This window comes from Lampris incognitus, chromosome 3 (assembly GCF_029633865.1).
Source record: "Lampris incognitus isolate fLamInc1 chromosome 3, fLamInc1.hap2, whole genome shotgun sequence".
Lineage (NCBI taxonomy): Eukaryota > Metazoa > Chordata > Actinopteri > Lampriformes > Lampridae > Lampris > Lampris incognitus.
This window is the reverse complement of record NC_079213.1, coordinates 20,479,164-20,504,331: the sequence shown is the minus strand read 5'-3', so window position 1 is coordinate 20,504,331 and position 25,168 is coordinate 20,479,164. Positions and strand designations below refer to the sequence as shown.

General features: G+C 44.3%; 1 protein-coding gene across 1 annotated transcript; it reads right to left on the bottom strand.

Moving 5' to 3' along the window:
* Positions 1 to 4,284: 4,284 nt before the first annotated feature.
* On the bottom strand, positions 4,285 to 24,894 carry LOC130110689 (interleukin-17 receptor E-like). Its single transcript, XM_056277864.1, has 14 exons — positions 24,697 to 24,894; positions 23,599 to 23,643; positions 23,303 to 23,442; positions 22,469 to 22,540; positions 22,297 to 22,351; positions 21,860 to 22,023; positions 20,983 to 21,027; positions 19,440 to 19,497; positions 19,074 to 19,222; positions 16,681 to 16,746; positions 16,535 to 16,592; positions 11,445 to 11,591; positions 10,644 to 10,753; positions 4,285 to 4,496 (listed from the first exon to the last, which is right to left on the bottom strand). Exons 1-14 carry the CDS (start codon positions 24,722 to 24,724, stop codon positions 4,479 to 4,481), a joined length of 1,155 nt encoding a protein of 384 aa, XP_056133839.1. The 5' UTR covers positions 24,725 to 24,894; the 3' UTR covers positions 4,285 to 4,478.
* Between the last annotated feature and the right edge of the window lie 274 nt (positions 24,895 to 25,168).

Sequence of the window (25,168 nt, the reverse complement as noted above, 5' to 3'; positions counted from 1 at the left end):
CATCCAGAAAGACAAGTTTAGCCAAACCCATAAAGCCACTCAAAAATAAAGCTAAACTGGGAAAGCATTTTTTTTCCACAGGAATAAATTTGACTTTAAAGGAAAAAGAGGAAGGGCTGTCCGGATGGGGATCTGGCTGTATTTTCTTGATAAGAGCATTTATTGAAGATGTAAAAATGCAGCCAAAGTAAATTTCATTATTCAATGTTCAGTGTTTATGCTAAAAATGAATATTCGAAGGACTGACGTATAATGGTCAGTATTGCTATCATGATCCGCCGATCAGCTCCAAGATGCAACTTGATAACATAACACATTGGAGTCACTGGTCAGTGTTTACAAGCGGGAAACCAAATTGTTTGCAAACTTTTGTTTTATTATTATTCTACTTTATCAGCATCATAAATATAAATTCCTAAGAGCAGTACTTTCCCCTCAGTCACAATGCATTGACAACAGGTATGCAAACTGTTTGCATCTCCTGTAGTTGCCTGAGGATGGCACCATATACCAATCATGCATTGTCCACCATGCAAGTGGATTTGAGCTCTTCAAAAGCCTACCACAGGTGTTTTATAGTTGGCTACACTTGTTTGGAGCAATTTCAGGTTTCATCAGACTTTACAAAGGCCATGAAAGACACAGAAAAAAAAGAAGAAGAAGAAAAAAAGACATTATCCATTAACAGCACACATCCTATAATGGTTGAATGGCGTCCAACCTAAAAATTTAGCCAAATCCGTATGTGGATTGACAAGAGCATACCGGGTCGGTCAAGGCTCCGTACAGGATCGGTCAAGGCACAGGTTAACAATGGCCACCATTGGTGCTGTGCCCTCACAGGGTACCGATGGAAACTGTAAAATCCGCTGTGGCGACCCCTGAGAAACGGAATAAGCCGAAAGAAGAAGATCCTGTGATGGTTGAACGGGGATGTGGATAGGCATTTTATCTTATCTGTTAAAGGATTCAGTTACACTCATAATACCCAATATTTTGTGAGTAGGGTTGAAGAATTACTTTCTTCACTTTTTAATGCCGTATATCTTATTTTTGGGAAATGTCTGTTCTATAAATGTTTTGTCAGTCAGACGAACTCCTACCGGATGTTATGTATTGCTCATTTTCTACCACGTTCTTTGAATTACCGCTGGCTGAACTCTACTTTCTTACATTATGACAAACCCCCCTCTCCCCTCCTTCTACATACGTATATCTATATGTATATATGTATGTATGTATATATGTATGTATGTGTGTGTGTATGTATGTGTGTGTGTGTGTGTGTGTATATATATATATATATATATATATATATATATATATGTATGTGTATATATATGTATGTGTGTATATATACGTATACGTATGTATATATATACATATACATGTATGTGTATATATGTATATATACATATATACGTATATATATGTGTGTATATGTATATATACATATATATATATGTATGTGTATATATACATATATATGTATGTGTGTGTATATATATATATATATAGTTGAGATACCATATTAGTAGATATTGCATACTGAATACAGAGAATGTAATTATTCTCAGATTTCACCAGGTAGTTATTCGAACTTCATCAGGAAACCTTGCATGTGATGTGATTATATCAGCTATGCAGCTATCATGCAGGTATTCATCACAGAAGAGAACTGGGAAATGAAAGAAACTCAACGCATTTCCAGTAATTCACTTCCATTCTTATCTGCCTGACGGTCCATCATAAATGTGGAGATTACAGATGGGTGTTTGGGAGTTACCCCCCCCCCCCTTTGACTACTGACATCTGCAATTGGAATTTCAAGAGTCACCGTGCTCCCATGTTGACCGTCATTATGTTGACAAATTCTACTTAACATCGCCCACGTACCCCACCCTCTGTCTGTCTGTCAATCTGTTTGACTGTCAGCCACTTTATTTCCTTTTATTTCTCATCATGGACATGTGCCAAAGGAATAAGTGATATGATATGATATGGTATGATATGATATGATATGAAACTAAACTAGAAGGGTTTCTAGACACTTAATGATTTGGCTAACACTAGTGGGAGATAATATGCTGTACTGTAATACTCCTAGAGGGCCACTGTGGGACCAGGAACCATAGATTTCCCAAACTCTTAGCAGGTCCGCGGTTCCTTCTGGGCAGACTGTTTGAAACTGGTTAGGACTCGAGAGACACGTGGCGAGTCATCATAAAACAGGGCCATAGCTTACAATGACGGGGTCAGAAATTATTTCCTCAATCAGACACATGGAGATTAGTCATGTGTTCAGTATTTGTCCTTTCTCAATGAAATTGCAGCACAACAATGATGTAGCAGTGAAATATTGCAACTTTGGCAGCAGTACTATTTTGAAACACAAGTACCATCTCACTAGTTTACTGTACTTCTTGCTGAACAGGTTCAACTCTTAAACCCTGTTCTTACGTTGAGCGGGTTAGCAAGAAGCGGGAAAGATATTTAACAGCATTGTACATTGCAGACGCTATGGCAGTGGTAGAGTAAAAACAGCATTACAGGTAGAAGTGTATCCATCATCACAAACTACACGCTGCAATTTTCAATATGGGGTCATGTGAAAATAGACACTGAGCCTCACGGTTCGAGGGCCTGCATCTTGGTAGAGGATAAGGGATTTGTGCTGGTTTCTTTACTAATGCCTGGTCTGGACAATACAAAGATGGGCTCAGTCATTAAGCATACTCTTCCTTACGCTCATTGAATATACGCATTCTCTCTTGTCTGCTTCCTGTAAAGAAGTGCGTACATGACAAAGAGGATGTTTGTTTGAATTCTTCATTTCAGTCACCCATTGTATTTTACAGGCTCTTGCTCATCTACATTTGCGCACAACCACCGTGTACGCATGCACATCTGTAGGCTTGGTGTACGTCAGCACAGATACAGACAGGCTTCGACTTTCTTCCTGGTGTGTTGTACGGTAAGCCGGGTCATTTGTTTATGTAAAGCATAGGGAGGGCATTGAGGCGCAAATTGAGAGTACACTTCCTTTTCGGAGCAGGGTTAGATAAGTCTGACAGGGCTTTCATTTTACAGTTGTGGTGAGATATATGGGAAATGTCGAGAGGGACAGTCATCAGTAAATTTATCTGTAACTGAGGGCTTCCTCCCTGTTGTGTCATTCAAGGTTGGTTCCTTTCCAGGATGCAAAGGCAGGTTAAAAGTAGTCGGGAGCTTTTAATCAGGAGCTTTGACCTGGGATCAATGGGATGATTGTGTGACCATGAATTTTACTAGAAACTGAGATGTTCGGGGCCGGTATAATGTGTGTCGCATACATCCACACCCGGTGTCTCAGACCAGGTCAGGACTGACTACGAACAAAGTGAAAACCCGTTACTTGTACTGTCTTGTGATGCATTGTGGCGTATCATAATTGTATATACCCTTCACTTGCCTTTGAATCACAGTAAAAAATTATATTCACTGTAAGCACAAAATATATAACGGATCTGGTGTTGTCTGTGTTATGAAAACTGGAGGGATTTAAAACCTTTGAGGCATGTCTTATTACATGTCTTATGACATCATTTGGCAAAATCATTACGATAATCAATGTAGTGTCCTCATAATCTGCACAGAATAGCCTGATACCTCGTGACCTGATGTGTCATGGTGACTTTGTGTTAAGGCAGAAATGAGTCATGTCACCAGACCAGTCATCACAGATCAGCATACTGCGATGTACATGCAGTACCATGAAGTAAAATCTAATCGCGGTTTGAGATCCCCACAACAGGCAGCATGATATCAAGTAAAGAGGGAGATGAAAAGAAAAAGCAAACAACCCAGGAAAATCATTTCCACTTAAATGCAGGCAGTGCACAACAGCAGTGGCCTCTCTGAATAGATCTATACATATAAATTTGGCAGGATGAAAATTGGAGTGCAAACTTCCTTCTGTGAAATGGCTTTCATGTCGGGGAGCTGTTGTAACAAAGGACAAGTGTTGGCAGCTGCTGTGGACTGTGAGAGGCCCCAGCAGACGAGGTTTGCTTTCAGCATCGGTCTGAGCATTGGTTCGAGGCAGGGGCAGTCAGAAGCGGCGTACCAGGCAATCAAGTAATACATGGGCAGAATGAATCTTGCTCTCCCTATATGTATTTGTGCTTTTGAGCAGAGGGGAAATCATTTTTGACTGAACAAGTCTGTGGACTTGTGTGGACTCAAAATGCAGTCTTTATTTGTTGTGAATCATTGTTTTCTAAAAATACAGGCTTGTTGGTTCAGATATTGTATTTAGTAAGCTACTCCGCCAGCACACTCCTCTCTCGCAGCCTTCATTAAAGTGTTTAAACTGTGCCACACAGGCCTGCGAGTCTTCGGCTGCAGCCAGAGGAAAATTATCTATCTCTGCAGGTAACCAGCTGTGCGTTTGCAAAACATTACCATAAGTAGGTGATTGGATTCCCAGGACCCCAGGATCATGAAACGTGTTCCAACTGTAATCAAAGAAGGTTGAATTAGTTCAGCTGGATACAACATTTATTGACAGATATGTTTCATCACTCAACTAAGTTACCCCTTCAGTGTAAAACTGACTGCAGGTACCCCCACCCCTTATAAACAATACAGTACAATACAGTAGCATAACAACCGAAACCAACGCCCAGTTTCATATGCAAATATGAGTGTGACCATCAACTAGTGTTTCAATGGCCATGTGTACTATTCAAAGAGGATTAGGGAATGTCGCAATCACAGCATTGTAAAATGGTGACAGATGTACTCTTACCCCCCCCCCCCCCCCCCGTTCAGGGATGGTCATTCCCTCTTCACATAGATGGCCTCTTTGACTCCCCGTTCAAACCCTATCAAGTATCAAGGATGTGCACATCCGCATCCTTGAAAGAGTGGCCACTGGCCTGTAGATGAGTGGAGACTACAGAGTCCTGGCCTGACACATTAGCTTCCTGTGTTGTGCCATTCTTTTGGCCAGCATCTGTTTAGTTTCCCCAATGTACAAGTCACGGCAATCCTCCTGGCACTTAACAGCGTACACTGTATTGCTCTGTTTGTGCCAGGAGACCTGATTCCTGGGTTGGACCAACTTCTGGCGCAGCGTGTTTGGGGGTTTGAACGCAACTGAGACGTGATGTTTAGAAAATACATGTCTCAGCTTTTCCAACGCTCCCGCCACATACGGAATCACCACTGGTTTACACTTAGGCAGCTGCTGAACTGTTGAACCAAATGAAACGACAACTGAAGTGTTCCTGATTCCTCGGTGTCCACATTACCAAGGACCTCGCCTGGGATGAACACACCAGCCATGTGGTGAACAAGGCACAGCAACGCCTCCTTCACCTCAGGCGACGGAAGACATTCGGGATGGGACCCAAGATTCTACGGGCCTTCTACAGAGGCACAACTGACAGCATCCTGATTGGATGCATCACAGCCTGGCATGGGAACTGTACTGCCCACAACCGCAAAACCCTGCAGAGGGTTGTGCAGACGGCCCAGGACATCAGTGGATGTGAGTTTCCCTCCATCCGGAACATATATAACGGACGTTGTGTCAACAAAGCCTATAGGATTATCAAAGACCAGGCTTTTGAACAAAGAACATTAAAGACACTAAGCCTGTTGCTGGACTGACTGGTACTGACCTATAGTCTTCATCGGATCATCAGTTTACATGCACACACACACACACACACACACACACACACAAACACACACACACACACAGACGTAGCTTGGCATACACAAACACACAAATATGCAAACAACTACATACATATGCACATTTATTAAGGCAGAGCCTACATACACACAGCACCTTACAAACACCACACACTTTTTATTATTCCATCCATTCATTATCCTGCCCTCAGGGTCACAGGGATGCTGGGGCCTAACCCAGCAGTCATTGGGCGGCAGGCGGCAGGCACCCTGGGCAGGCCGCCAGGCCATCACAGGGCCCACACACACACACACACACACACACACACACACACACACACACACACACACACACACACACACACACACACACACACACACACACACACACACACACACACACACACACACACACACATTCATACCTAGGGGCAATTTAGCATGGCCGATTCACCTGACCTACATGTCTTTGGACTGTGGGAGGAAACCGGAGCACCCGGAGGAAACCCACAAAGACACGGGGAGAACATGCAAACTCCACACAGAGGATGACCTGGGACGACACCCCCAAGGTTGGACTACCCCGGAGCTCGAACCCAGAACCTTATCGCTGTGAGGCGACCGCTCTAACCACTGCATCACCATGCCGCCACTATTTATAAGTACTGCTTTTTTGTTTTGCTTTGTTGTTATTTTATTGCTATTGTTGTGGAGTGTTGAGGAGCCGAAACACAAGAATTTTACTCTCTTGTACTTGTATAATGAGACGTAACAATAAAGGATCTTGAATCTAGTTAATGGTCCCACTCATATTTGCATATGAAACTGGTTGTTGGTTTCGGTTGTTATGCATCTGTATTATACTGTATTGTTTACAAGGGGTGGGGATACCTGCAGTCAGTTTAGGCTGAGGATATCACTTAGTTGAGTGATGAAACGTATCTGTCAATAGACATTGTATCCAGATGAACTGATTCAACTGTTTTTGATTTTCTTACCTGGATTGAGAATGCATCAAGACATGTTCCACCTGTAAAGGCGCATGTCAGCATTGTCTCTAAAGCTGCTATCATCAGTTTGTGAAGCCCTCTCTTCCTACCATTTCACCCTCTTCTGCTAATGACTGTGAACATTTCTTGTCTTTATTTGTTGACAAGGTCGATGGTCTAAGGTCCAATTTTACACCCACTGCCCCCCCGCCCCTTTCCGCCATCCGATTTTAATGTCGGAATTTGCTCCCATTTCTCTGTAGTTCCTTAAATGCTCTAGATCTTACGTGCCCCTCCTCCAGTCCCTGTGATATAGTGCTGACATCTCTACTACTACTACTTTCGGCTGCTCCCGTTAGGGGTCGCCACAGCGGATCATCCGTGATATAGTGCCGACATAATTTTTGAAATCCATCCTTCCTGGTTTAGGTCCCAGCCTGCTCTCTATCATCAACTGCTCACTCACATCTGATCTGGGTCCGTACCTAACTATTTTAAAAGTGCCTGTGTTCAGCCTCTCCTCAAAAAACCCCTCTGTCGATCCGGCAAGGGTAGAGAATTATAGACCGTTTTCCAAACTTTCTTTTTTTATCCAACATCCTTGAGGAAATTGTTGTTGACCAACTCTTGCAGTTGACAGAGTCATAACATTTTTGATAAATTTCAATCCAGCTTTCATCACAAGTATATATAGTATTGAGACGGCATAAAGGTGAATACTAGGTGAATACTGCCTACCATCAATCATGCCATCTTACTTGATAGTTTGGAGAACTGGATTGGTATTTCTGGTACAGCGTTAAATTTATTTCGCTCTTATCTGACTAATAGATATTTTAATGTTTGTATTAACAATCATGTTATCCTTGTCAGCTCCCCCACTGTGTGGAGTCCATCAGGGGTCTGTCCTTGGGCCAATCCTGTTCTCTTTATACATGCTTCCTCTGGGTCATTTGTTTAGTCACTTTCAAGACGTTTATGCTGATGGGCAGCACAGTGATGTAGTGGTTAGCGTGGTCGCCTCACAGCAAGAAGGTCCTGGGTTCGAGCCCCGGGGTAGTCCAACCTTGGTGGGTCATCCCGGGTCACACATCCCGGGTCGTCCTCTGTGTGGAGTTTGCATATTCTCCCCGTGTCTGCATGGGTTTCCTCCGGGGGCTCTGGTTTCCTCCCACAGTCCAAAGACATGTAAGTCAGGTGAATTGGCCATACTAAATTGTCCCTAGGTATGAGTGTGTGTGTGTGTGTGTGTGTGTGTGTGTGTGTGTGTGTGTGTGTGTGTGTGTGTGTGTGTGTGTGTGTGTGTGTGTGTGTGTGTATCTCCCCGCCTGCCACCCAATGAGTGCTGGAATAGGCTCCAGCATCCCCATGACCCTGAGAGCAGGATAAGCGGTTCAGCTAATGGATGGATGTTATGCTGATGATACTCAGATCTATTTCTCTGCCAAACCCAATAACGTGAATCAACTGTCCTCCCTCCATGATTGCTTAGCTGCCACCAAAGACTAGATGTCCCTTAATTTTCTCCATCTAAACCCTGACAAAATTGAAGTTCTCCTAATTGGTCTGGAGAACTTTGTTCAAATTATTGGTCCACTTCATTCAAACATCAAACCTACTACTAAAAATCTTATCATCTTTGACCAGAATATGTCTTTTAATCACCATGTTAAAGCTTGTCCAATCCTGTATTCTTCAGCTAAAAAATATTGCAAAAATCAGAAATATTTTGTCTTTAAAGGATATCGAAATGTTGATTCACACTTTCATTTTCCCCTGTCTAGATTAGTGTAACTCCTTCTACTCTTGCCTTAACCAAGCTACATTAAATCATCTACAGTTGGCTCAGAATGCAGCTGCTAGACTACCAACTAGAACTAGCCGTAGGTCCCATATTACCCTATTCTTGCATTCCTGCTTTGGCTTCCCGTAAAATTCAGAATAATATATAAGCTCTTATTGATTAGGGTGGCACGATGGCGGAGTGGTAAGCGCGTTCGTGTAACATTCAGGTATAAGTAAGCATATTAGCTCTCAAAGTTACTGCAGACACCAATAATTTACTTCCTACTTATTCGCTACATTCGCCTCACAGCAAGAATATCCTGGGTTTGAGCCCCAGGGAAGCCCCACCTTGGGGGTCATCCCAGGTTGTCTTCTGTGTGGAATTTGCATGTTCTCCCTGTGTCTGCGTGGGTTTCCACTGGGTGCTCCAGTTTCCTCCCACAGTCCAAAGACATGAAGGTCAGGTGAATCAGCCATACTAAAATTGTCCCTAGGTGTGAATGTGTGTGTGTGTGTGTGTGTGTGTGTGTGTGTGTGTGTGTGTGTGTGTGTGTGTGTGTGTGTGTGTGTGTGTGTGTGTGTGTGTGTGTGTGTTTGTGTGTGTGTGTGGGCCCAGTGATGGACTGGCGGCTTGTCCAGGTTGTCTCCTCGCCTGCTGCCCAATGATTGCTGGGATAGACTCCAGCGTCCCCGCGACCCTGAGTAAGGATAAGCGGTTTGGGTAATGGATGGATGGATCTTATTGGTTACATTTAAAGCACTGCATGATCTTGCCCCCGGTTACATTTCTGATCTTCTCATTCCTCATTCCACTTCCTGACCACTGTGATCCTCAAACCTCGGTCTTTTATCCTTCCTCCACTCCAACTGCAAAACAAAAGGTGACCGCGCCTTTGCAGTTTTAGCCCCAAGCCTCTGGAATAATCTTCCCCAATCCATTAAATCTTTGGAGTGTTTTAAGCAGCTTCTAAAAACCCATCGTTTTAGGCAAGCCTTTTTATACATCCCCATCCCGGCCTTCTGTTTTGGTTCATTTTTAGCTTGGTCTGTTACTCCGTGTGCCATGTTTTATATTCATTCAGTTTATGTATTTACTGGTATTTTTCTGATTGAGTATAAAGCAGTTTGCAACTGTGTGATTTTAAAAGCGCTATATAAATAAAACTTTACTTGCTATCAGGAGTTTGGGATTGTTGTGCACCCTTTGCGCGCCCCTGTGGACAAACACAGCTGTGTTTTACTGTAGAAGGACTTCCTTTGACATAAGCATTCCCTCGGTTTGCAAAGATCTCCGTTCACCCTCTGGTAGCTCGTGCATTTGTTTGGAAGATAACATTCAGAGACGCCCTAGTGTTTTGGAAACACGGCTGTTTGAAAGATCGACAGCGATAAGGTAACGTGTCGCTAATTATAGCTATCTGCCTTCTGTGTGCCGCAATCTGTTCCATCAGATTTTCCTGGGAATACAACCTGGAGACAAGCGTTTGAAATCATCCTATAGCAATAGCTCATCTTCTCACTGATGGTCTCACATGATTATATCGGTCACGTTGAGGCATCAAACTTAAATGGAGACTGATGAATATTCAGTGGAAAAACTCATGGCAGTAAAAACATAAAAATGCAACTCTTTAATGTAAAAATGAAGTAATGTGTGAATGACAGTGACTCTAAATATAATTTTTAAAAAAAGGTCCCGAATTTATTGAGCACTTCTACAATAAGAGAACAGAGAGAGAGTATTGCATTGTCAATGTGTTAAATATTTTGACTTCTGATTATTTTGCATACAATTTTACTACTGAACTTGCACTGGGACCTGAGTTGAAAAGCAAATAACTTAATACATTCACAACATAAACGTTCACTTTAATGAGCAAAGCAGTCAGGAATTGTATGTCATTAATAGATGAACACATACTGGCACAGAATACATTCTGAATACATTATAACTAGACTGTAACAGAAACACTTAATATTATGTACACACTATGTACATGCAAAACATTGAAAAATGCATTTGAAATAACAGTCATTTTGTCATGTCGTCCTCAACATTCACTGCCACATTCAACAGAGAACTTTCTTTTCTGTGACATTTAATATTTGCAAAATATGAAAAACAAGTTATGTCGTTTGATGGCACCAGGATTTTATTTTGGCAAGTCAGTTGATGAGTAAACTGGCCTTTTCAATGTCCTCAAGCTGGGTGGGGTCCGATACGGAGATCTGGCTGTGGAGGCTAGGCATGGTTTGAAATGCAGGGACCACACAGTCAGTGGCCAGAGGAGGGGGCTCTGGAAAAGCAGACAACAGAATCACAATACATCTGATGTTGTTTGGAGATGGGTGGCCTAGATACAGTTAAGCGGCGCATCTGAGCGTTTTCCAGACATACGGTGGCAGCCGTGGTCCCCCCCTTGCCGGTTTGTGTGGTGAACTGAGTAGGAACAAAGTGGAAGTTATGGGGGATGTTCCTTGACCAAGGCGTGATTTGTTTTAACTCTAATGAATTGGGAGCACTTTACACTACTTTAGCAGTGAAGTAAAAATAGCAGGGCTTCATAAGTGAACCAAAAAAAACATCCCTGAACAATAAAATTTGATATGGACTGAGAGTGACACACATACAAAGCAGGCCTTGCAAAAAATGATAGGCTTCATCAACATCTTAAAATTGCAAATAATACAGCTGCATTATGTAAATGGAGGTTCACTGAACTGCACAAGACGTATGAATCAATGGGACGAAGTTCATCCTTTTCCTTAAAAAGTAACTAAACCCGAGACCATTTTAGTGATTTTGCTGACAAACACAGCTTAAAAACCATGCATAGGTTAAAAACATGGCAGGCTGGTCTTGGTACTCTGTGATGTTAGCATAGCAGGATGAACACAGCTGCAGCGAGGGTTTAGTTACGCTTTAATTTATAATCTGGTCCTTTGTATATACAAAGGTGTAAGAAGTGGCTTCATAGTTTGACCAACCTGTTCTCATGGCGTGGACCATCAGAGTGACTATTATAATGACAGCAAGACAAACACCAGCTGGCACAACGGCCCAGGTCACAGACAGATTCCCATCCTTGCTGGCGGGAATGACAGAGGCTGTTTCAGCAGCATCATTCTGCAACACTGTGAAAAGATTTTTATTTTTTTACGTTTACATTTTAGACATTATGTTCCAACCCAAGGGGACTAACTCAAGGCTCAAGGACACTTGGTTGGTGTGTTTGTTGAAATGACAGGAACTAGGGGATGGGCGAATCGATACCAAATTATCGATTCTCTGATCCTGAGGGTTAGATTTTGAGAATCAGTCCTAATATTTTAAAAAATGATTCCAGGTACTGTCTTCAACTAGTGATATACAATATATCGTTTTTTACTCTTTTTTTTTCTTAGTTGTTGTTTAGGATAGGGACTACTTTTCCTTCCGCCTTCGCATTCTGCTCCCTTATGGAAAGGCAGTGGCGCCGCACCACATGCAGGGAGACATATGCTGCCGGCCACACCCAACCAGTCAGTACAGAAGTCCGATCTTTGGTAGTTTATTTAATACTAATGCCAGGGCTTCCAGATATAACGTTTTAGTATCTGCATTTGCTTTTGTATATACAAGATGGCAGCGCGCTGGACGCAGCGGCTACTGTGGTTCCCTGTTCAGTGTCATGTTTTCTTTGTTATTTATACTTTAGTTTTAAGTTTATTTACAAGTGTAGGTCATGCGCTCTTCTACAACCGTCAGGAACTTTTAAAACCTCAGAATGGATTACTCACTTCCCTCCACCATCACGGACAATTTCCCCATCGATATTATCCGCTGACCGGTCTCGCAGTGGAAACGCTGCCCCCGTCGGCAACGTAAACAGAAGAGGGGGAAACGTGGCGGGCTAAGTAGCGTTCCCTTCAAAGTCCCCCCCCCCCCCCAACATCTTCATGGCTAATGTCCGGTCGTTAGCTAACAAAATGGACGAGATAAGACTCAGGCTGGCCTCTCGGAAAAGGCTGCAGAACTGCTGTCTGCTGATGTTTACGGAGACTTGGCTCAACAGCAACATAACCGACTCGGCAATCGAGCTAGCGGGCCGCACAGCCTTCCGTGCCGACAGGACAGCGGACTCCAGCAAGATCCGTGGAGGAGGTTTGAGTATTTATGTCAGTAACTCTTGGTGCAACAATATAAAGATCGTTGAAAGGCGTTGCTCTGCTGATCTCGAGCTCCTTATGATTCAGTACAGGCCTTTTTACCTGCCCAGGGAGCTAACGGCCATTACCATCGCCGCTGTATACATCCCCCCACATGCTAATGCTAAGGTAGCACTTAAGCAGCTACAATGTGCCATCAGCAGACAACAGACCAAACACCCGGATAATGCCTTTATCATAGGTGGTGACTTTAATCAGGCTAACCTCAGGGCTGTATTGCCCAAATTCCATCAGCATGTCCCCTGCCCCACTAGGGGACAAAACACCCTGGACCATCTCTATACAAACATCAAGGACTCATACAAAGCTACCCCCTGCCCCCACTTGGGGCATTCTGACCACCTCTGCCTGTTCCTGGTCCCAGCCTACAAACCCCTAATAAAACAGGTCAAGCCAGCAGTAAAGACGATCACTGTCCGGCCAGAAGGAGCAGTCTCTGAACTCCAGGACTGTTTTGAAAACACAGACTGGAGTATTTTTGCACATTCAGCTACCCATGGCTCCCATACAGACATTAATGAACAGACATCTCCCATACTAGCCTACATTAACTTTTGCACTGAGAGTGTCACAACAAAAAAATCAGTCCGCAGCTTTCCAAACCAGAAACCCTGGATGACCAGTGAGGTCCGGCAGCTGCTGAAAGTCCGGGATGCAGCGTTCAAGTCAGGTAACTGTGAGGCCTACAGTGCAGCCAGATCAAACCTCAAAAAGGGCATCAGAACAGCCAAACACAAATATTTCCTACGAATAGAGGACCATTTTCACAATAACTCTGATCCTCGGCGAATGTGGCAAGGCATTCAGTCTATCACAGACTACAAAAGCTCTAATCGCGGTCCCGCTGTCCATGATGCCTCCCTGCCAGACAAGCCAAATCATTTCTATGCCCGCTTCGACAAGGACAATACTGACCCAGCCACAAAAATCCCCAGCCACCCAGAAAACCAGGTGCTCACTCTATCAGTCGCAGAGGTCAGAGAATCACTGCGCAGAGTGAACACACGGAAGGCTGCCGGACCAGACGGCGTACCGGGTTGGGTCTACCGGGAATGTGCCGACCAGCTGGCTGAGGTCTTCACACCTGTATTTAACCTCTCACTGTCCCAATCTAAAGTCCCGGCATGCTTTAAGACCACCTCTATAATTCCTGTCTCCAAGAAACAAACATCCACATGTCTGAATGACTACCGACCCATAGCACTCACCCCCATTGCCATGAAGTGCTTTGAAAGACTGGTTCTGGCTCAAATCAAAAACATTATCCCCCCCCACATTTGACCGACATCAGTTCGCCCACTGTCCCAAAAGGTCTACTGAGGATGCCATTGCCACTGCCCTACACATTGCTCTGACCCACCTTGAACTTAACAACACATACATCCCGATGCTGTTTATAGATTACAGCTCTGCCTTCAACACTATCATCCCCGCCAAACTAACCACCAAACTCCTCTCCCTTGGCCTCAACCCCTCCCTCTGTAACTGGATCCTGGACTTCCTGACCAACAGACCTCAGTCTGTTAGGTTAGGTGACCACTCCTCCTCCACCCTGACCCTCAGCACAGGTGCCCCTCAAGGCTGTGTTCTGAGCCCCCTCCTTTTCTCCCTCTTCACCCACGACTGCCTGCCAACTCACCCCTCAAATGTTATAGTTAAGTTTGCAGGTGACACCACAGTCATTGGCTGTATCACCAGTAATGATGAGATGGCCTACAGAGATGAGATTGAGCACCTCACATCATGGTGTACTACCAACAATCTTGTCCTTAATGTGCAGAAGACAAAGGAGCTGATTGTGGACTTCAGGAGGTCTAGAAGCTGCAGCCACTCCCCCATACACATCAATGGGGTGGAAGTGGAGCGTGTTTCCAGCTTTAAATTCCTTGGAGTCCACATCAGCGAGGACCTTTCGTGGACATTAAACACCCAGGCCTTTGTGAAAAAGGCTCAACAACGCCCGCATTTCCTGAGGAGGCTGAGGAGCGCCCATCTACCACCTAAAATTCTCACCAACCTCTACCACTGCACCATAGAGAGCATCCTGACCATCTGCATCTCGGTGTGGTACGGCAACTGCACCTCAGTAGACCAGAAAGCTCTGCAGCGAATCGTCAAGGCGGCCCAGCGTATCACCGGTACCCAGCTCCCAGCCATAAAAGACATTTATCACAAACGCTGCCTTCGAAGGGGTCTGAGCATCAGCAGAGATCCCACCCAACCCCAACCATGGACTGTTCTCCCCCCTGCACTCTGGGAGGCGCTACATGAGCCTCAGAGCCCGCACTACCAGGCTCAAAAACAGCTTCTTTCCACAAGCTGTTGCCCACCTGAACCTGGCTACCCACTGAATGTCTGTAGATATTTTTAAATATTTTTTACTCCAGCTCTCTTTTAACTTATTTTTAGCTTTTGGTCTTCATGTGTGTATATTTTATACTGTGTTTGCTGTGTTTGTCTGTGTCTGTCTTGCACTGTTTGGTGAAGCCACAGCCCTCATTTCATTTTTAACATGTTCCTGCACATTGTTTTTAATGACAATAAAAAAAAATTGAATTGAATTGAAAGGCAGTGGCGCGGCACCACATGCAGGGAGACAGATGCTGCCGGCCACACCCGACCAGTCAGTACAGAAGTCTGATCTTTGGTAGTTTATTTAATACTAATGCCAAGGCTTCCAGATATAACTTTTTAGTATCTGCATTTGCTTTTGTATACACAAGACTTTTTAAAGTATCAGAATCGGTATCAGGATCAGGATACTAGCCTTGGTGTTACTTAGAATCGGATCGAAAAGAAAATTAGTGGCATCACCCATCCCTAAACTATGATGTCACTGTGTGATGTCACTAGGGGGTCGTGTCCTGGGGGCGACGCTACATTCCCTCCGGCTGGCTGCAGGATTACATGTCAAGATGGCCGCCATGAAGAACGCCAGTCCCCCCAAGCAGCCAGGCAGGAGGGGAACGCATGGCAGGTGCCCCAGGTGTAGCCAATAAGGGGCTCATGAGAGCAGCGACAGATGGGACAAGGGTTGAACCAGAAAGTTGATAAACGGTAAGGCGCTCAAGAAGACGTTTGCCTTATGGATGGAATTAAACTGTTTTGATTTGAGAGTTTCCATACCAATGAACGGTACAACATGGGTTTGCCTTTTTTCTGTTGTTGGAAGAATAAATCCCCCAACCGCTTTATTTTGGAAGAAAGAAACCTTGTCGTGTCTCCTTTGTCCCTGAATCCACCCACACTGCGGAGCACAGAGACGGTCACACCGCCTCATGACATCACACTATTCAGCTGCTGTCTTTTGGAAACCATTTGGGCATTCCTATCTCCATCCTGGCTGGAACAGTTTTAGAAATATCCGGCATACAAGAGATGTTGAGTGTGATAAATACAGTTTGTATGTTGCATGAAAAAGTCTACGCCTCCAAAGCCAGTTTCAGGATTTTTGGCTTACCTCACTGGAAACAAAAAACAATCTGAAAACTTCTTTTGTATATGATGCCAAATAACCACTTGAGGGTAAAGTTGGGAACTTGTTCAGTCCCGTTCAAGGAGTTTTAAAAGCTGCGTGACACAAACAATCTATGAATGACTCATAGGTCATGTTGACCAAAAAAAAAAAAAATTGCACAGAATAAACCTCACTGTAATTCCCAAAACACTTGGTGCCCTGGGCTAAGTGTACAGATGAATGATCGCAGCTTCTGAGAAGCTGAATGAGACCTCAGCTTACAAAAGGTAGATGTCAATTCTAGATTATAGAGAAGAGACGGGAAAGAAATGGGTGGATTGAAAGGAAAAGAAGAGATGACTGAGTTCAGTGTTGTGTTTAAGGGGGCCATAAGGTCATGACTCGAACTTACCACATTGCAGGTGACAGTTAAGGACGTTAGCAGCATAATTCACATCAAGCCTCCTTACCTGTCCAAATAACACATAAGTCAATGTCATTGCTTAAAAATGTGGGAGAAAAAAACACCACGAACTGGTATTTGCTAAGTAAACCTACCTGGAGACAAGAATTTGGTTTGCACAAGTCCCCTGTTAGATTTAAGGTCACGGGCTTGTGATTCTTCTGAAAGACAAAGGTGAAAAAATGAAAACATTTGTTGACCTTAACTGTGCAGGTCAAATCCGAGTTGACCATAGCTTCTGCTTGGCTCTTCTTGGGCCCTTACATATTATCAGCTGTACCATAGTAAGTGAACATGAACAAGGCATTATACTACTTTAGTCATTGTAAGAGGCGAACTATGAGGGGCTGCGTTAGCCACACTTCATTCTGGACCTCTCACCTATATATATATATAAATCACTCTCAGATACATACATATTTCATGCACTCATACATACTATATACTTTACTCTTGTACACAAACAATATAGGACGTAACCATGGGTGGATTACTACTGAAGGGGCCTACCGGGCCCAGGGGCCTAAGGGCTCAGGGGACCCCTAAGCCAGAGCCTCTGCGTGAAGTCGCTGTTATTAACCTTGCATTTCTTGTCGCATAGTCAAAGGGCTTAGTCGTTCATGTCAACAAACAGCCCCAAAAGTCCTGCTGAAAAACTGATGGAAACTGCAGGTGAATGTATGTTTTAGTTAATATACTGCTGGTGTTGTGCGTATGTACGCTGTTAATCCTGTTGAAGTACAGGTGAATTTAGTTGTGCTGTTGGCTGCAAGTCAGTATACCTGCCTGGCTATTGGGCCAGGTACACTGCTACGCAGGGGAGCTTTTTTTATTCCTGTGCCAAAGTCCTCAAAGATCACCTGCCTCAATGACTTCAGAACAGTTGGCCTAACATCTGTGGCCATGAAAGCATTTGAGCACATCATTCTGTCACACTTGAAATCTTGCACCTCCCCAATGATGGACCCATATCAATTTGCCTATCAAGCCAACCGGTCTGTTGAGGATGCAGTTAGCACAGCCCTGCACGATGCCCTGCAATATGCCCTGCAACACCTGGAATCACCAAACACCTACGCACACATCCTGTTCATAGACTTTAGTTCTGCCTTCAACTCCATCAACCCACTCAAACTCTTAACCATACTCTTCGATATGAACATTGACCCAGCCATATGCCATTGGATTCGGAGCTTCCTGTGGAGCAGGCCACAGAGGGTGAAGGTTAATAACCTAACCTCGCACCATCTTACCCTCAGTACAGGTGCTCCTCAGGGCTGTGTTCTCGCCCCCTGGCTCTTCTCACTTTACACCACCCACTTTACATCCACGGATAGCGCTGTGAAAATAATAAAATATGCAGACGACACAACCATTGTAAGCCTAATCTCCAACAGTGATGAAACCAAGTACTGCTCTGAAGTAGATCAAGCTGTCACTTGGTGCGCAATCAACAATGTTCTGCTTAATACAGCCAAAACCCAAGAACTCATTATTGACTTCCAATGCATTCCGAATCCCAAAACACCCATACAAATGAACTGAGACCCCATCACCACCACCGACGCTTTTAGATTCCTTGGAACATACATCAGCAATAACCTGAAGTGAAAAATTAACACTGAACACATAATTGCAAAAGCTCAACAACGACTTTACTTTCTTAGGCAGCTTAAAAAATACCAGATCAAACATCAGCTGCTCATTCTGTTTAACTCAGCCATTACTGAGTCCATCATAACATCTTCTATTACAGTATGGTACGGCGGCACGGACAGTCAACCATGGAAAAAAACTGCAGCGGATAGTCAACAAGGTATCCAAAATCGTACGCAACCCACACCCCTCAGTTGAATCTCTACATACTAACCGGACTATAAAGCGAGCAAAGAAGATCATCTCCGACCCCTCACATCCTGCTCATCACCTCTTCCAGCTCCTTCCCTCAGGGAGGCGCTACAGGTCACTGTCCACTAAGACTAAATGCCTCTCAAACAGTTTTTTCCACTAGCCATCAGGATTCTGAATTCCTCCCTATAGTCCTCTCCTCACACACCATTGGCATAAATACCACCATTCACCTAATTGTTATGCGTGATATGCTTATTTCTGTTTTTGTGTAACTGTAATTTTCATGATAATATGTGGAGTGTCTGTTGTTGTCCATGTATGTATTGTGCTGCAGAGTTTGTTGTGTACCAAAAACAAATCCCACCGGCCTTGGCTGTGTGGTTAATAAAACAATCTAATCTAAAAAAAATCTTTATCATATACTGTAGGCTCCTTAAAGCCGGGTTACTAAGGATGAATTGAATGGGGAACTCTCCTTGTGAAAGGCATTGCAGTGAAACGAGGCACACAAAAAAAGGTGATAGAGTCACATCCTAAACAAGCAGCTGTCATGCACTTTGCAGAAGTCATGAGGCAATTTTCCAGGCAACATGTCAGAAATGATGACTGTATGGGGCTGTAGCAGTGTGGCACATACCATGTCAACAGTGAGTGTGTCAATAGGCTGGCACAAAGGCGATCTTTCGGACCTCACACACACTCCCACAGAGAAGGTGGCGGTGATCTGTGACAGCATTAGTACCTCCTGATGACCCGACGCTGATGCTAACACCTCCGCCTCCCAAACTGGAAGTGAAACGAAACGAGGTTCATCGGAGAATTGCACACGGGCACTACAGAGAACTTTGAGTAACGTGCAATGTCGACATCACATTTTTATTTGCTTGGAACTTGCTGTCAGGTTTCCTTGTTAACCCAGACTGAGTGACACAGCATTGTGTTGACTGAGACATATCGCTGAGACATGGTTTACATTCACACAGAAATGTGAAAAACGGATTACCTTGGAATTTCCCTTTAGCAAAAGGGCACTTGGTCCAGGACTGAGAGCCTGCGGTGAACTGAGGAACACATAATAACAGTACATAACTATTATCAATAGCTAGTATTAACATGAACAACATCAATAGCAATAAAAGTTGTTTTCTCTAACAAGTTTTTCATTGTTAAATTAAGCAAGTTGGTAATATTCTTCATTGCTTTGCTTGAGAAAATGTGCTGCCACAGTCTGTACTTAAAAAAACAAGTTTACCGCCATACGTGTTTACATATAGCATCCACAGATTCACACATGGGTACACAGATGCTACAACATACTACATGACATTCAATGGGAGGAGACAGGTAAGAACAAAGGTATAGTATTCATGGTATTCGGCGTCAGTCTGAAGGATTTTATCAAAGAACACACCCCACGCCGCTCTTGAACCACCACGTGTATTCAGGACAATCCGTCCTCAGATTATGGCCATCTTGTTTCACAACTGCTTTTACATAACCGACCTCCCCTAACCTAACACCACTAACTGTTTGCACAGATATGAGGTCATTCTGTCAATGTCTATTCCGACGAAGACGCCCCTCCTTTCCATTAAACAAACACAAGCGCAGTATTTTACTAATGATGACCACACTATGATGAAGGGCATGACTGTTCTGAAGCTTTGGTAAACACGTGGCGGTACAAGTACGGTGGATTTGGGAAGTATGACTGACTGAACATTTCAGAGGCGTTGGACTTGAACGTGTCCACATTTTAACCGATAGAGTCCCCCCAAGCTGCTGGGGGGGGGGGTCCTCATAATAAACAACCAGCCTTCAGCTGCCCAATGGGAGCTGCTGAGAGTCTAACAGTGGGAGATATTGCTTGTAATATAGCAGCTCGCATGTGCCAAAGTGTGAAAGAGCTGAAAAAGCGCCCGCGTGCTCGGCAAACATTCCCTGAATGAATTGCTGATTTAAAAAAAAGAAAAGAAAAAGAAAAGCAATGACTAACACAGACGGATCTTGATATCACTCAATTATATTTGGATATGTGACATTATGTGCTGATGGGTCCATCTGCCTCTCCCTCAGGCCAGCTTTAGTAAAATCCAGAAACCATGTTGCACGCATTCGGAGTCCAGCTGAATGTAGGATTTCCCAAAACGAGTCATCAAGGGGGGGGGGATAAACGAAATTCCGACAAAAACGGTAGAGTAAACAGAAAAAGCGGCCCCCCCTCTCCAAAAAAAACAGGATTTTTTTAAAATTTAAATTTAATTCAGATGTGTTCTGGCTCTTTACAGTATGCCTGTCCAACAAAGTGAGTGGTATGTTGTAGGAAATGTTTCTTTACACTGAAACCAAAAGGAAAAATGAGCAAAATCTGCAGTAGTGGTATTCAGTAGGGCTGGGATAACCTCATTTCTGTTTATTGCAGCTGCTGAAAGGGAAAATGATGTATTCGTTACTCTGCCCTGGAAAGTGAGCGCATCTATAATATAATTTCTCAATGGAATGACCTCTCAAGAGAAAAAGAGGGTCAAGGGGATGGTGGTTATTACCTTCATACAAAGTTGAGGGTGTGGCTCCACCTTCGTAAACGTTATCTGAAATGCAAATATGATAATCGTGTCAAAGGGCATCCACAGCTGTATTTTAAAAAAAACATACGCCAGTGTTGCATCTACTATACTTAAAATGTACTATATAATTGCTCCAGTACCATTCAGCGTCACAATTACATCTTTTTTTGGAGGGTGGGAAGGGTTCCCCTCTTTTTCTCCTCAATTGTACTTGGCTAATTACTCCACTCTTCCGAGCCTTCGTGGTTGCTGTTGCTGCTCCACCCCCTCTGCTGATCCGGGGAGGGGTGCAGACTACCACATGCTTCCTCTGATACATGTGGAGTTGCCAGCCGCTTCTTTTCACCTGACAGTGAGGAGTTTCAACAGGGGGAAGTAGCACATGGGAGGATCACGCTATTCACCTCAGTTGCCCTCCCCCCCCAAACAGGTGCCCCGACCGACCAGAGGAGGTGCTAGTGCAATGACCAGGACACATACCCACATCTGGCTTCCCACCCGCAGACACGGCCAATTGTGTCTACAGGGACGCCCGACCAAGCCGAAGGCAACACGGGGATTCAAACGGGCGATCCCCATGTTGGTAGGCAATGGAGTAGACTGCCATGCTACCCAGACACCTTCACAGTGACATCTTAAGCTGAGTTTCTCATCAAAAGCAGTTCACAAATTTATCGATAGACATATTCGAAAATATTCAAAACTAAAGTGGCTTTATTTTGTGCTCAGCAACACTGCTAACTTGCTTGGTTTTGTGTTTGAAGAGAAATGTTCTGCATTCAAGTCACGTTAACCACAAATTTTCATGCCTGATTTAAGATCTGCGTCTTTGTCTCGACCTGCTGTAGACCCTTACCTTTCCCCGGCCAGCAGTCTGCATGGCATGCGGCAGATCCATACACATATCTTCCTCTCCTTTCTGACACAGCGAGATCACGGCAAGAGTCGGACAAGCTGGTTCCCACGACAAGGCCTCCTCGACCAGGTCAAAGGACACGCCAAACCACAGTTCCTCTACACCTGTTAGGTTTCAGTGGATTAAGCAGTTGGTGACCGATTCATTTTGTCTGTCTCAGACCTGCAGAGAAATCTCTGAGTGAGCCTTATTCTGCTCTGCATGCAACCTCATAATCTACGGCATCGATTTTAGAGGCATTCTGCACCAACAGCACACCCACGAGCTCCATGAAACTGATTGAATCAACATACAGGGTTGGATATCAGCCCTCGGAAAAGAAAACGTAACGATCCATGTGCAGAAGCCCCATGACTAAGAGCAATCGTATGACTCACGGTCTTTGAATGGGCACACTTGAACTCTGGGGGCATCCGTCATGTCCGACCATCCCTGTGGGGAACACCGCACCGCAACACATGTTAAGGATTCAGTCACAGCCTAGCCCTAGAATACCCCATTGGCCGATAGTAAACACTAAACTGAAACTTTTTAATTAGCAACACTCACCTCAATGCAGAGGCAGGGTAAAGGTCTTGAATACCGCAGGGTGACATTCCTCGTACGTTCTTCTTTCTTTATCTGACGGGCGAATAAGGTTTTACACTTAATCTTTGCCTCTCCTGTGTGTGTGTGTGTGTGTGTGTGTGTGTGTGTGTGTGTGTGTGTGTGTGTGTGTGTGTGTGTGTGTGTGTGTGTGTGTGTGTGTCTGAAAACACATAGGTTCCTCTGCATGCGTGTGTAGCCAGTGAGATTCCCTCAGCGGCCAACAGGAATCACAGGAACAACAGGCCACACACAGGCCAAATAAAACAAGACAGCAAGGAGTTTCGTCTGCCGTTGCAGGACAGATGTTAAGTTACAATTTGACAAAAGGGAGGGCAAGACAGAATTTTGAAAGTAAGGAATATTTCCTTTAATAGGTGGCGCACCAGGTTTGGACCTGTGCATGAGTAAGTGTAATATCATTTTCTATGTCATAAAAACCAGTATCTCCACTCCCGCATATTCTGATTCACAGAAAATTAAATGGAGCTGGGAGAGTGAGTCATTGCATATATAAGAGATCAACTGATTGATTTAAGATCCATCTGCAAACGACAGGGGCACTCCTGCTTTCAGAAACAACTTGTGCAGACGCCATTCCTTAAGCAGGCTGCCACCCCCCCCCTTTACTATTTCTCCTGCAACAATTCAAAGTTTGTTGAAAGGCCTGTCATTAGCAAAATAACAAAATGACACGGGCTGAAATACTCATTTTACACAATTTTCCCCGTTATTTTTGCACACTGTTTTTATTCGTGCAGGCCCTAACAGGCCCGGCTAAACCCCCCATGGACTCACCAGTGCACTGGCTCCGGTGCCTGCACAGATGAAGTCCTTGTGGCACAGCCGGAGCCGGTAGTCCTCGTCTTCTAGCATGTCTGACACACTGACCACCACCTCCTTTTTCTCTGGATTTACCAAATACTGAAGTCTCCCAGCTGAGAGTCAGAGAGAGAATGAGAGAAAGCGTTTACTAAATCCCGAGCTGCCACTTTCACACGCCACAGTGGCGTGTGAAAGCCCATTAATTAGGCTTTTGCAACCATGAGACGCCGGACAGCATGGTCTATTTAATTGCAAAATAGAAAACTTACTGATGCATTCTGGGATATGACTTCGCAGATTTCCACTGCTGCATTCTGAGGAGACATCAGTGATCATCAAATCATAAAAAGTACCCATGTGATAAAGAGACTGCATCAAAAGAAGAAACAAAACATGTCTTTTGCAACCATCTGTTGCAATTTGTCTCGTTTGTGAAGCAGATTTTACACAGTTTCTGTTTTGCCGAGCACTTTAATGAGCTTGACCTCAAGATAATTTATGCGAAGATCACGGGGTATTTTATAACGGCAGTTTTAAACATTTTTAAGAGGAAGTCATCGGAGAGATCGCCTCACTTTTTACTGCGTCAGTCTGTTTTCTTAAGGGATCACACCATCTTCAGTTACCCAACGAAACCATTCAGTGAGTGGTGTTGAATGAACACTGTGCAGTGATTGTCCAACCGGGCATACGGCGTGTGCATGCATGTTTGTATTTGCATGTGCATGCAAGTGTGTATGCATATTTGTATGTGTGGGGCATGTGTGAGTGTATATGGATGTGCACATTTTTATTTTTATTTTTTGGATTTCCCCCCCCCCCTTTTCCCCTCAATTGTATCCGGCCAATTACCCTACTCTTCTGACTTGTCCCAGTCGCTGCTCCACCCCCCCCTGCCAATCCGGGGAGGGCTGCAGACTACCACATGCCTCCTCCGATACATGTGGAGTCGCCTGCCGCTTCTTTTCACCTGGCAGTGAGGAGTTTCACCAGGGGGACGTAGCACGTGGGAGGATCACAAGTTTAGTTTATTATTATTATTATTATTATCATTATTATTTTCATTCCCCCCAGTTCCCCTTCCCCCCCAAACAGGCGCCCCGACCGACCTGAGGAGGCACTAGTGCCACATCCGGCTTCCCACCCACAGACACAGCCAACTGTGTCTGTAGGGATGGAGGTAACAAGGGGATTCGATCCGGCGACCTTCATGGTGGTAGGCAACGGACTAGACTGCTACGCTACCCGGGCATGCATGAGTATTCTTGAATGGGCACGCGTGTGTGCCTGAGTATGGGTGTACAATATACGCATGTGAAAAAGTGTTTGCCTGTCTACAGGCGTGCACATGTTTGCCCCCCCCTCACCTGGAACATGATAGGCTCCAGTCCACATGACGCCACAGTAGCTCGGCACCGTGTTCAGAGTTACTTCCACGTCTTGGCCCGGGAAAACGTCAAAGCAGTCGCTCTCAACCTCCACCTTCAGAATGAAAAAGACAAATCAAAATACAGCCGAACCTTCGCACCTCCGCCTCTTTTTCCTTTTTCCATGTAAATGGACTAGAAAAGGCAAATACCAACTTCTCTGAAAAACAGATTTGCTTGGTCTAACTGGGCGTGTCGTTTTCTGCACAGAAACTGCTGCCAAGGAATGTGTTTGTGTATGTCTTTAAACAGTCAATTAGGTTGCTGTTGGGTAATGGCAAAAGGGAGTATTATCCTCCCCCATGTGTAATTAGTGAAGAGTCTGCAGAGATGAGTTAACCGGTCTTGCTGAGCTCTCACAACATGTGTGTGCATATAGTCAACATTAAGTCATTAGCAAATGTGAATATTT